At 41.8% G+C, this 9,662-nt stretch overlaps 2 protein-coding genes across 2 annotated transcripts in view; one reads left to right on the forward strand and one right to left on the reverse strand.

The window, feature by feature from the left end:
- LOC102198034 (Y+L amino acid transporter 2) overlaps positions 1–2,503 on the reverse strand; it is an 18,374-nt gene extending 15,871 nt beyond the window's left edge. Inside the window, exons 1-2 of the mRNA XM_005728446.2 lie at positions 2,441–2,503; positions 2,209–2,367 (exon numbers count right to left, since the gene is read on the reverse strand). The gene's annotated coding sequence lies outside the window, so the exon portion shown is untranslated. The remainder of the gene's footprint in view (positions 1–2,208; positions 2,368–2,440) is intronic.
- Positions 2,504–6,355: 3,852 nt separating this feature from the next.
- stmn2b (stathmin 2b) overlaps positions 6,356–9,662 on the forward strand; it is a 10,897-nt gene continuing 7,590 nt past the window's right edge. Inside the window, exon 1 of the mRNA XM_005728448.1 lies at positions 6,356–6,550. Coding sequence (XP_005728505.1) covers positions 6,532–6,550 — 19 coding nt within the window. The 5' untranslated portion in view covers positions 6,356–6,531. The remainder of the gene's footprint in view (positions 6,551–9,662) is intronic.

A 9,662-nucleotide genomic window follows, 5' to 3' on the forward strand; every position in this document is an offset into this window, starting at 1 on the left:
CCCCCCCATACCACAGCCTCAAAACCCATCTCTAGGGGAAATGGTTATGCTCACCAAAATAACATTTTCTGTGAATTTATCCCATGTTCATAAGAACAACAGAATAGTAACTCGATTAAACTATCAGTGTCAAGAACAAGACCGTGTAGAAGAAACCTGATGTACAGGTCAACCTCCATATGGAGTTACTGTGAGTGTAATGTATGAATCAAAATGCACAAAATGATTACGTAGGCCTCATAACAGCAAAGACACACAATGCCTGACACTGACGCCTTACTGCTATTAAAGTCTGGATATCGCTTTACTGAAATGTTCATTCCTTAGACATCTAGTAGGAAATATAAAACCATCAGCATGAATGCCTTGTGCCATGTTTAAAATCCATTTTGAACACTATTCTAGACCTTTCTGCAACTCATAAATATCGCCAATAAGTTTAACATAGCAAAGTGTTCATTCTTTATGTGTTCTCATCTCTTTCCCTTCATACTCAAGTGAAGCTGCACTTACTCAACTTTAGTTTTTTAACTGTACAAAGTGAATACATTTACCCCACTTACACTTTAAGATAATTCTGATAACATAGAAAACACTCCACTGCACTCATCTCTGAACTCAAAACAAGAATCTGATCCTCTTTCTGTTATTAAGTCTTTATACTTCAGGGGGGAATCTACGTTGTAGCTATAGCAAAGCCCCTACAAAAACCGACCAACATAACATGCAGCATAACTTAACATGCGCCTCTCCGAAAATGTAACTACATGATAACAATAACTGGCTCTATATAGGGGTTAATAATCATAGTATCAATATAAGGACTCACAAATATTATTCATTCTTATTCACAAATCCTGGGAGCAGATTGCTGAAACTATTGGAATGGAGGTGAGTGAATGTGTTCACATTGAGAGGAAACTGGGTGGACACAGAAGACCCGCCTAAATAAGGGCCAAAGCTGTTGTCTGTTTTCTGAGACATCTACTAAATGATGCTCAGGATGTTGCAAGAGTCTGTTTTGTGGTCAGGCAGATCTGACGTTAGGTAGCAATGTGAGTGTGGAGTTGGACTCTAACAGAGGTTTGGGAAATAACGATGCTGCCCAAGTTATTGTCGGTATCGCAGAACTGGCTATTATGCAATAATGCTTACGCTGTGTGGACCGTGTAGCATGTTTTTTTTTTTTAGTTTGCTGATTGTTAAAGGTTTATACTCAGCATCTGCTCTGTGCATAGTGAACACCACGTCGGATTTTAATAATAGCACTTGAGGCACGTCGGGCTCGTTAAACGCATGTTTAAACTGTTGGAGGAGTTTTTGTCGCTGATTTTACGCTGCATTCATTTATTGAATCCTGACGCAAACTTGCTAGCGACTTACATTTCCTTTCACTCTCGACTCCGTCATTTTCCGCATGTTAAGTGAGAAAGGGCGAATGCAAATTTCAGACCTAGCTTTTAAAGGAAGTACAACTTCCACTAGTACTCCCGACTCAGTTTAAAAGTAGTGGTGATTGTAAACCCTTCTAGCCTATGATCCAGATAACTTCCCGCTATTAAAAAAGGCCGGCAGAGAAGATTAGACCGACTTCTTTGCCTTTTGTGTCATTACGACTCCGAGCAGTGTAGCTCTGCGCGCTTCCGCACGGGGCATCCACCATTCTGTAAGGCACACAAAAAGCAATGTAGTCACTAATTAGTGGTTCATCTCCGATATTAGCCATAGGCGGGAATGTTCAACACGCAATTGTTTAGTTTCAGCCACCAAATTATACCATATCAACAGCAAAACGCGCTCGCGCCCTGTTAACACGCAAAGACAACGGTTTTGTTACCAATGATTAGGAATGATAGCTCTGTTAGCCCCGGCCCGACACACACTCAGTGAAAGAGGAGAGGGGTGAAAAGCGCGTCTTGTCTCGCCTACTTTAAATCTCCAGCTCACACTGTTATGTAAACGAAACACTCAGTCACCATGTAAGAAGAGTCCGCATTAAATTAGTTGCCGGGCGGCTCCACGTGTGCCAACATAGCTAATGACGACGAACACGCATGATGCTGCAGATGTACATGCTAGCATTAGTGTGCGCGTGAAAGACACGTAGCGACGGTTAACTTCGACTGAAACGACTTCTGTCCGCGTGCCCACCTAGTCTCTACATCTACAAAGGTAGTGAAACCTCTACTGTGAAGTCAGGCGATTTACCTTTTAGCTGAAGCGAGCGGTGACTCAAGGACCGTCCTTGGGATTTCCAGTCACCAACTTGTGCCGCTCCACATTTTAGGCAAGCAACATCTGTAGCTGGCTCCTCCTAGCCAACCTCCCACCATACGTGACCCTATACGTTCAAAAGCAGAAGCCTTTCTGTGAACAGCAGAGAACATTGCATAAGATACTTTAATAAATAACAGAGGAAATAAAGTTCATCGCTTCTCACCCTATTGTTAGCATTTCGGGTGAGCGATGATTTGATTTGTTTGAAGAGTAGACAGTAAGGCAGTTGAAGCTCTGTCAAGCAATGAAAATGGATTTTTTTTCTTTAGATCTGGAGACTGTGGGTGGGTACACTGTAGTCATAAAAGATGGACCAGTAATCATATAGACTGTAGTTTTTTATGTAACGTTTAGTTGATTTTAAAGGGATCAAAGTGTGCCAGGAAAATATTCCCCACACAGGGGCGGATCTAGAAGGGTGGCCCTAAAATGATCACTTGCCATCTTGGTTTTGAATATGACAATGTTGTTTATTAAAAAAAGATAGCATTAACACTTTGAACCTAGCTACAGTTAACCCTGAATATAAATTCTAAAACTGAATATATTGCATAATGTTACCCCCCACCACCACCACCAATATTAACAAATGGTTCAGCCCATAGCACAGAAAATTGTTAATTTAAGCATGTAACAATTAGATTTTTTTTCTAACAAAAAACAGTAAAACTTAAGTTATACTTGTGTCTGTAAATGAACCGCCCCATGTGGTATAGCTTTCTGTGGATTTTGATTGTATAAATATATTCGTTTATTTCTTATAAAGGCTATACAGTGCATAAAACCAAATGCACATGTTTTATGTAACTGAAATGTTTAATTATGAGGGCTACAGAGAATAATTAAGTTATACATCCATTCACTTCCGCTTATCCTTTTCAGGGTCGCGGGGGTGCTGGCACCTATCCCAGGTGTCATAGGGCGAGAGGCAGGGTACACCCTGGACAGGTCGCCAGTCTGTCACAGGGCCAACACACAGGGACAGACAACCATTCGCACTCACATTCATCTGCACCTAGTGACAATTTGGATTATCCAATTAACCTATCCCCACAAGCTGCATGTCTTTGGACAGTGGGAGGAAGCCGGAGTACCCGGAGGGAACCCACGCAAACACAGGGAGAACATGCAAACTCCACACAGAAAGACCCCGGCCTGATGTTGGAATTGAACTCAGGACCTTCTTGCTGTGCGGCAACAGTGCTAACCACCGTGCCACCGTGCTGTCAAGTTATACAATATTTATATAATATTTATATGAAACGTGTATATTTACTACATTTGAATCATTTTAACCATAATGGGATGGCTTTATTTCGCCACCCCATTTCATTTCCATGCCACCCTAAGAAAATTTCTCTAGATCCACCCCTGTCCCCACACCATTACACCACCAGCACGAGCCTGAACTGTTGAGCCTATCCCTACTATCACAGGGCGAGTGGCAGGGTACACCCTGACAGGTTGAAAGTCTTACACAGGGCAAACGCAGAGACAGACACCCTTTATTTCATGTTATTTACATTCTTCCACTCTTCTGCTGTTCAGTTTTGGTGAGCCCATGGGAATTATACCATCAGTTTCCTGTTCTCAACTGACAGCAGTGGCACCAAGTGTGGTCTTCTGCTGCTGTAGCCCATCTGCTCTTCAGAGAGACTTTTTCACCCAACTGCTGCTCACTGGATATCTTCTCTTTTTGAGACCAAAATAATTGAAATCTTCTTTCTTTCAAATTATGCTGGTCAATTAAAACTTCAGTAGGTCGACCCGTACTGATTTACAGCCATGTGATTGGCTGATCAGATATTTGCATTAATGAACTATTGAACAGGTTTATGTAATAAGTAGTAACTGTACATCAGTAGAATCCCATAAATAATAAAACAACAAATAGAAAGGATGAAGAGGCTCAAACCGTTTACTAGGTTAAAGTTATTTTACTTTAGCCTAGTAAATGGTTTGAGTTGTAAATTGTGTTGGTAGGCCTTCACATTCATAGTGAGTGGCAATCGTGGCTAAAGAGTTGGGAGTTCGCCTTGTAATCGGAAGGTTGCTGGTTTGAGCCCCGGCTTAGACAGTCTCGGTCGTTGTGTCCTTGGGCAAGATACTTCACACGTTGCCTACTGGTGGTGGTCAGAGGGCCCGGTGGCGCCTGTGTCCGGCAGCCTCGCCTCTGTCAGTGCGCCCCAGGGTGGCTGTGGCTACAATGTAGCTGCCATCACCAGGGTGTGAATGTGTTTGTGAATGGGTGGATGACTGGATATGTAAAGCGCTTTGGGGTCCTTAGGGACTAGTAAAGCGCTATATAAATACAGGACTTATTACAAGCCACAGCTACAAACATTGGTATATTGTTGGGCCTAGTTAAACATTGGCTTTTTACAGAACCTCTCACTACACATGAATAAACAGTGGGCACATAACGACTTCGTTATCTATGCAAGCGCATGCTTTGTGATAAGGACCCTGTACTTTAGGATAGTATGGAAAAAACTTCTAAAGAAATTCTATCTTTGTGCTCAAATTTTTGGAAATAAAATTGAAAAAGAGAAAAGGGAGTGCAATTTCCTGTCTAGTGGAAATAAGGTCAGGCATTCCACCAATCTCTGATAGCTTTCTTTGGAAATGCTACTATAGTGTTAATGTTCTCATCTTTTTGCTGTTCTCTGCCTTCTATTTCTGCAAACACCTTGTATCATGGTTCCTGGGGTTGACACAATTTGCAGACACAGACAGAATATCAATATATCAGAAAATAAATAAATACATAAGATACATTATACACAGTAAAATAAATGAACAAAATGATGAATAAATGATTATTCAAAGAGGAAATATAGACAATAGATTAATGAATGAAAATTCAATAGTAACTAACAATGGACTTACATTTTCTGTTTGCCTGTATTTCTTTTATATATCATATTAGGTGCATTTTCTTGGATATTGGATGATGTTTTTTTGAGTCATTAGTTGATGTATTGTTATTGCCAGTTTTGACAGGAACTTTTCTCCGCGTACCCTACAGACTTGAGATTTGCTGCCACCTAGAGGCTATTCTTTTAATAACTCAAGTTTGGTGGTCTTTTGCCTTTGCATATAGCTAGCTTTACATCTTTATATACCCATAGATATATAGATATAAACACACTCACACACACACACACACACACACACACACACACACACACACACACACACGCACGCACAATTGTTTCACCTCTAACCGTTTATCAGAAACAAAAGAGGAGACTCCCTCACTATCAGCTGTCACAGCAGGGTTGGTGCTCTGTTATGCAGGAGAACATTAGGTGTGTCAGAGTTTGCCTGGAGGAGAGGAGACTGTGGTAGAGTGCATTACATGGTAAAGCGCTCATTACAGGCACCGCCAAGTCAACTGGATTAGATGTTGGGAGTCCCTGCAATTGATTTCAAAATAAAACACACGTATTTAGAATATATTTAGCTTTTCCATAATGTTTGACGTTTACGCAAATTGTTGGGGAGCCTCACAGTTTAATTAAAAAAACAAACAAACAAATAAAAAAAAAAACAAATATTCTCTCCTCTTAGCATATTACATATACTTCACATGCACCTGTTAAGAGTTTATGATTATTGTCTGGCTGTATAAAATGTTAGCTGGCAATGAGAAAACCAGTTTTCAGTTCTAAATTTAATGTAATTTGTTTATAGATTTTATAGTGCTTAAAAAAGAAAAAACGTACATATTCCGGTTATTTAAGCCATCGCGTTTATAAGTTGGAGCCATGACACCAGCATTTATTTTTCAGTGCATTTCTTATTGCATTTTATTCCGATATTAATTCTGCGTTGTCTGTTTTAATTTGAAGCAAGAAAAAAATTCTTTGTTAGACTAAAACATTTTGAGACTTGAGTCTTGTATAAATGCTGCTGTGCAAATATTATTTATTTGTTTGTTTGTTAGTTTATTGTTATATTATATTTTTATTTTTTAAATATTATTTTGTAATTATTTATTTTTGCTTCCACTCTTTGGTCCCTCAGTAAAATGATTCATGGCTACTTTTATTCCGGAGGAGTGCGCACTTCCGCTCATGCCTTCGTTATTGGCCAGCTGCTTGACGCAGCTCGTCACAGACCACCAGGCGCACCGGCAGCCCCCGTCTCTGCTGACTCAGTGCCTTACCAGCAGTCCCTTCACCCCGAGATAGCATCCAGCAACTGACGCACACTCCTCCGGTCAACCCGCCCAGGCACTACCGTACAGAAATGGCTAAGACCGCGATCGGTGAGTTTTGCACTTTATTACGTGTGTGTGTTTTAGTGACATTACAGCGGATTCGCAGTTTGAGGAGGATGAGAGGCAGTGGCGACACCCATGGCACAAAAGGATGCTGAGGGTTGTTGGGAGGGAGCGGCCAGACTCCTCCGCAAGTCGCTGCTAAATATGTGATGAAGTTGTAAATCTGATGCAGCATTTTGAAGATACATTATTGTTATTAAATATTATTTTGGTCTTTAAAAGTCTAATCGATTTTGTCTAATTGTAAATCCAGTTCGGTGTCAATCAGTGAGGGGAGTTTGAGGTTCAGTTTGCCGTGTGAATGACGCATATTTATTTATTCAGCTGAAAGAAAAGAAAAACATATACATAAATACTCCATAAATGCAAAAGCCGGGCTGTTTTCCCAGCCTGCACAGCATCATCTTGTCGATGCCTGCCTGCCGCACCTGCCTCTTGTTGCCTGACTCAGAGCCGTGCAGCATAATGCAGCGCCAGCGACCCCACCCAACATCTACGGTCCCTTCAAAGCAACCCAGCCGCTCTCCAAGGTTGTGAAATATTTCCCCGTGACAAATCTCATTATTAAAACTGGGCCATCCTATGTAGCTGCGCTGTCTAAAGCCCGCTGAACCAATTTTGTGGTTACCGCCAAAGACGTGAATCAAAGAGAGATAGAGAGGGGGAAGGAAAAAAAGAAAGAAAGAAAGAAAAGGAACTGCTTCGCATTCCAGGGAAGAATTTACAACAAGGGACGGAAATATTAGACATCATTCCTGTTGGCAAGGTTATTGACAGTAATTATATTTGACAGCTATTATATTTGATAAGAGTTTTATGATCGGGCTGCAAATGATGCTTGAAGGCAAACATGACGGCATTTGGCATAAATATTCGGGGGGTGGGAGGGGATAAAATGGGATGCATGCTGTGGCAGGTGGAAGACCTTGTGTCAGTAAATGCATCTCAACATCCCGGTTTCATTTGGGCTTTTTAACCCATCTCCTCTTCAGACCATAAACACTGCATGGGAGCTGCAGGGTTGCTAAAAAAGAAGCCCTGCCCACCACTAACGTGTGTGCGTGTGTGTTTGAGGAGAAAAAGAGCAGTGTGTGTGTGGTCAGTCTAGGGGATGGTGTGTTTGTTTTCTGCATGGTTGACATGCTGATGGATGCAGGGGCACGCTGAGGGACAGCGGTAAGGGTCCTCGTGTCTGCACTCAGTGAAACCAGCAACTAAACCCTGGCTGTTACATTTATTCCCCCTCCTCCCCCTTCTCCTCTTCCTCCTTGTCCTCCTACGCCTTCTCTTTTTTCCTCCGTGATTTGAGCTGTGGACAGGCGGACAGGAAGGGATGGGCATGGAGCAGACACTCCGCCATCATGCCAGTCAGCATTCATCGGGTCGCTGAGTTCATGTAGGTTGTGCAGAAGCGCAAGAATAGTCTTAATGTTTCAGAACCAAACTGCTGTTTCACGTTGAAAATTATACAACTATATGTAAGGACAGAAAGGGAGGATAAATGCCACCAGAAACATGTGATTTTGTTGGTTATCTTAAATTCTTGACAGTATAATATAGATCAGGACCACTCCGGTGTGCTTTAAGGCTTCTAAGCACTCTTCCTGATCCCTATCAGGTCCACTTGTCATATCCAATTAGGTGTGGTTATTCAACTGGCTCCATAAAATCTGTGCACACAACAAAAGCAGCTCGGATAACGGCACATCCCAAATCTCATCTTCACATGTCTCTCAGGTTTGTTTGTCTGTCTCCATGTCTGCGTGCCTGCAAGATCACGCTAAAAACTGCTCTGCGAAAACCTGACGGGGAGGCGGAGCACAGCTAAAAGGAGAAGCCATTAAATTTTGATGCAGAGCCGAGTCACTTTCTTTAAAATTGCGAAATAGGGCACTGGCCTTGGAGGAGGATGCGCTCGCTCTGCCCTTTCCAGTTCATCCTGATTAATCACTCCATCGATCTATGCAGCACACTCCCATTACTGGTTCAGATGACTGTTGCTTTTTAAGATAGGCCGAGAGGAAGAGGTGACATCAGTCCAGTGGTGATCCATGATGTGGTCATAAAAATTTACATGTGGGTTAAAGACAGTTCAGACATTTTAACATCCTTGGCAAGTCTGGTTGTTCTCTACAGACTCAAGAGTATCTTATAGACACAACCTCATTATTTTAAACATGCATTAGAAACCGAATTTTCCCTTTTAATATTTCCTGGCACAGTATCCGCATATTCACCACCTTGATTTAAGCAGTTTGTTGATTAATGATAGTATTTGGTGTATGCAGGTAGTTTGGGTTTATATTACAGATATTAGAGCACACTAAATAACTACGTCACAGCCGTACAGCCTGTCATCATCACCTAGGGGAGCAGCATCTACCTACAAGTGATTTGTAGACATCCATCACACTGTCAGCTTGGCGAGATGTCTATGATCAGCTTTCAAATGACAACATTTTCTCCCACTTTGTATACTCATATACTCGGTTTCTGTATGTTCACGTGTCCATACCTCTTTCCTTCATTTCCAGGGAACAGTTGTCAGCATTTTTTACTGATATTTTCGCGCATTTGAGCACAGACTGTCATGTTTCAAGCAAAAGTGCTAAAACATACTAAAATTGGGGGGATTTGATCCTCTTTGCTTGTGATGCTCAGCTGATGATATTAATTGTGGCTGTTAGCTGCAGGCTCACATATTGATAGCTATTAGAAATTTTCCCTACCTGCCCTTCATCGTCCGGCTGCTCTAATATTTCCCGTAATGGCTAATTTTGCTCTTAATAACCTTGTGATTTTATTGCTGATGGGCGATTTGACTGTAAAGGGCTGGTATGTGCCGAACAGGAGCGCCAAACTCGCACTGCTGTGACTCTACAGCACCCAAGAGGGCAGTGGAGATTTGATGCACAGGGTCATATTTTGTAGGGCAAGTTTTGTAGCCAATTTGCTCCTAGTGCTGCTAAGAGTGTCATTTCGTTTGTTTTTCCACCCCGTGTGCCTTTTTACTCAATGTGGCTATCCCATAAATTCTTGTAATGGTGTTTTTTAAGACTGCATGAAGAAGAAGAAGGGAGGAAGAGTGTGGCTGAGG

The sequence above is a fragment of the Pundamilia nyererei genome, unplaced genomic scaffold (genome assembly GCF_000239375.1).
Source record: "Pundamilia nyererei isolate P.nyererei 1_Seehausen unplaced genomic scaffold, PunNye1.0 scaffold00028, whole genome shotgun sequence".
In the NCBI taxonomy this organism is placed as follows: Eukaryota; Metazoa; Chordata; class Actinopteri; order Cichliformes; family Cichlidae; genus Pundamilia; species Pundamilia nyererei.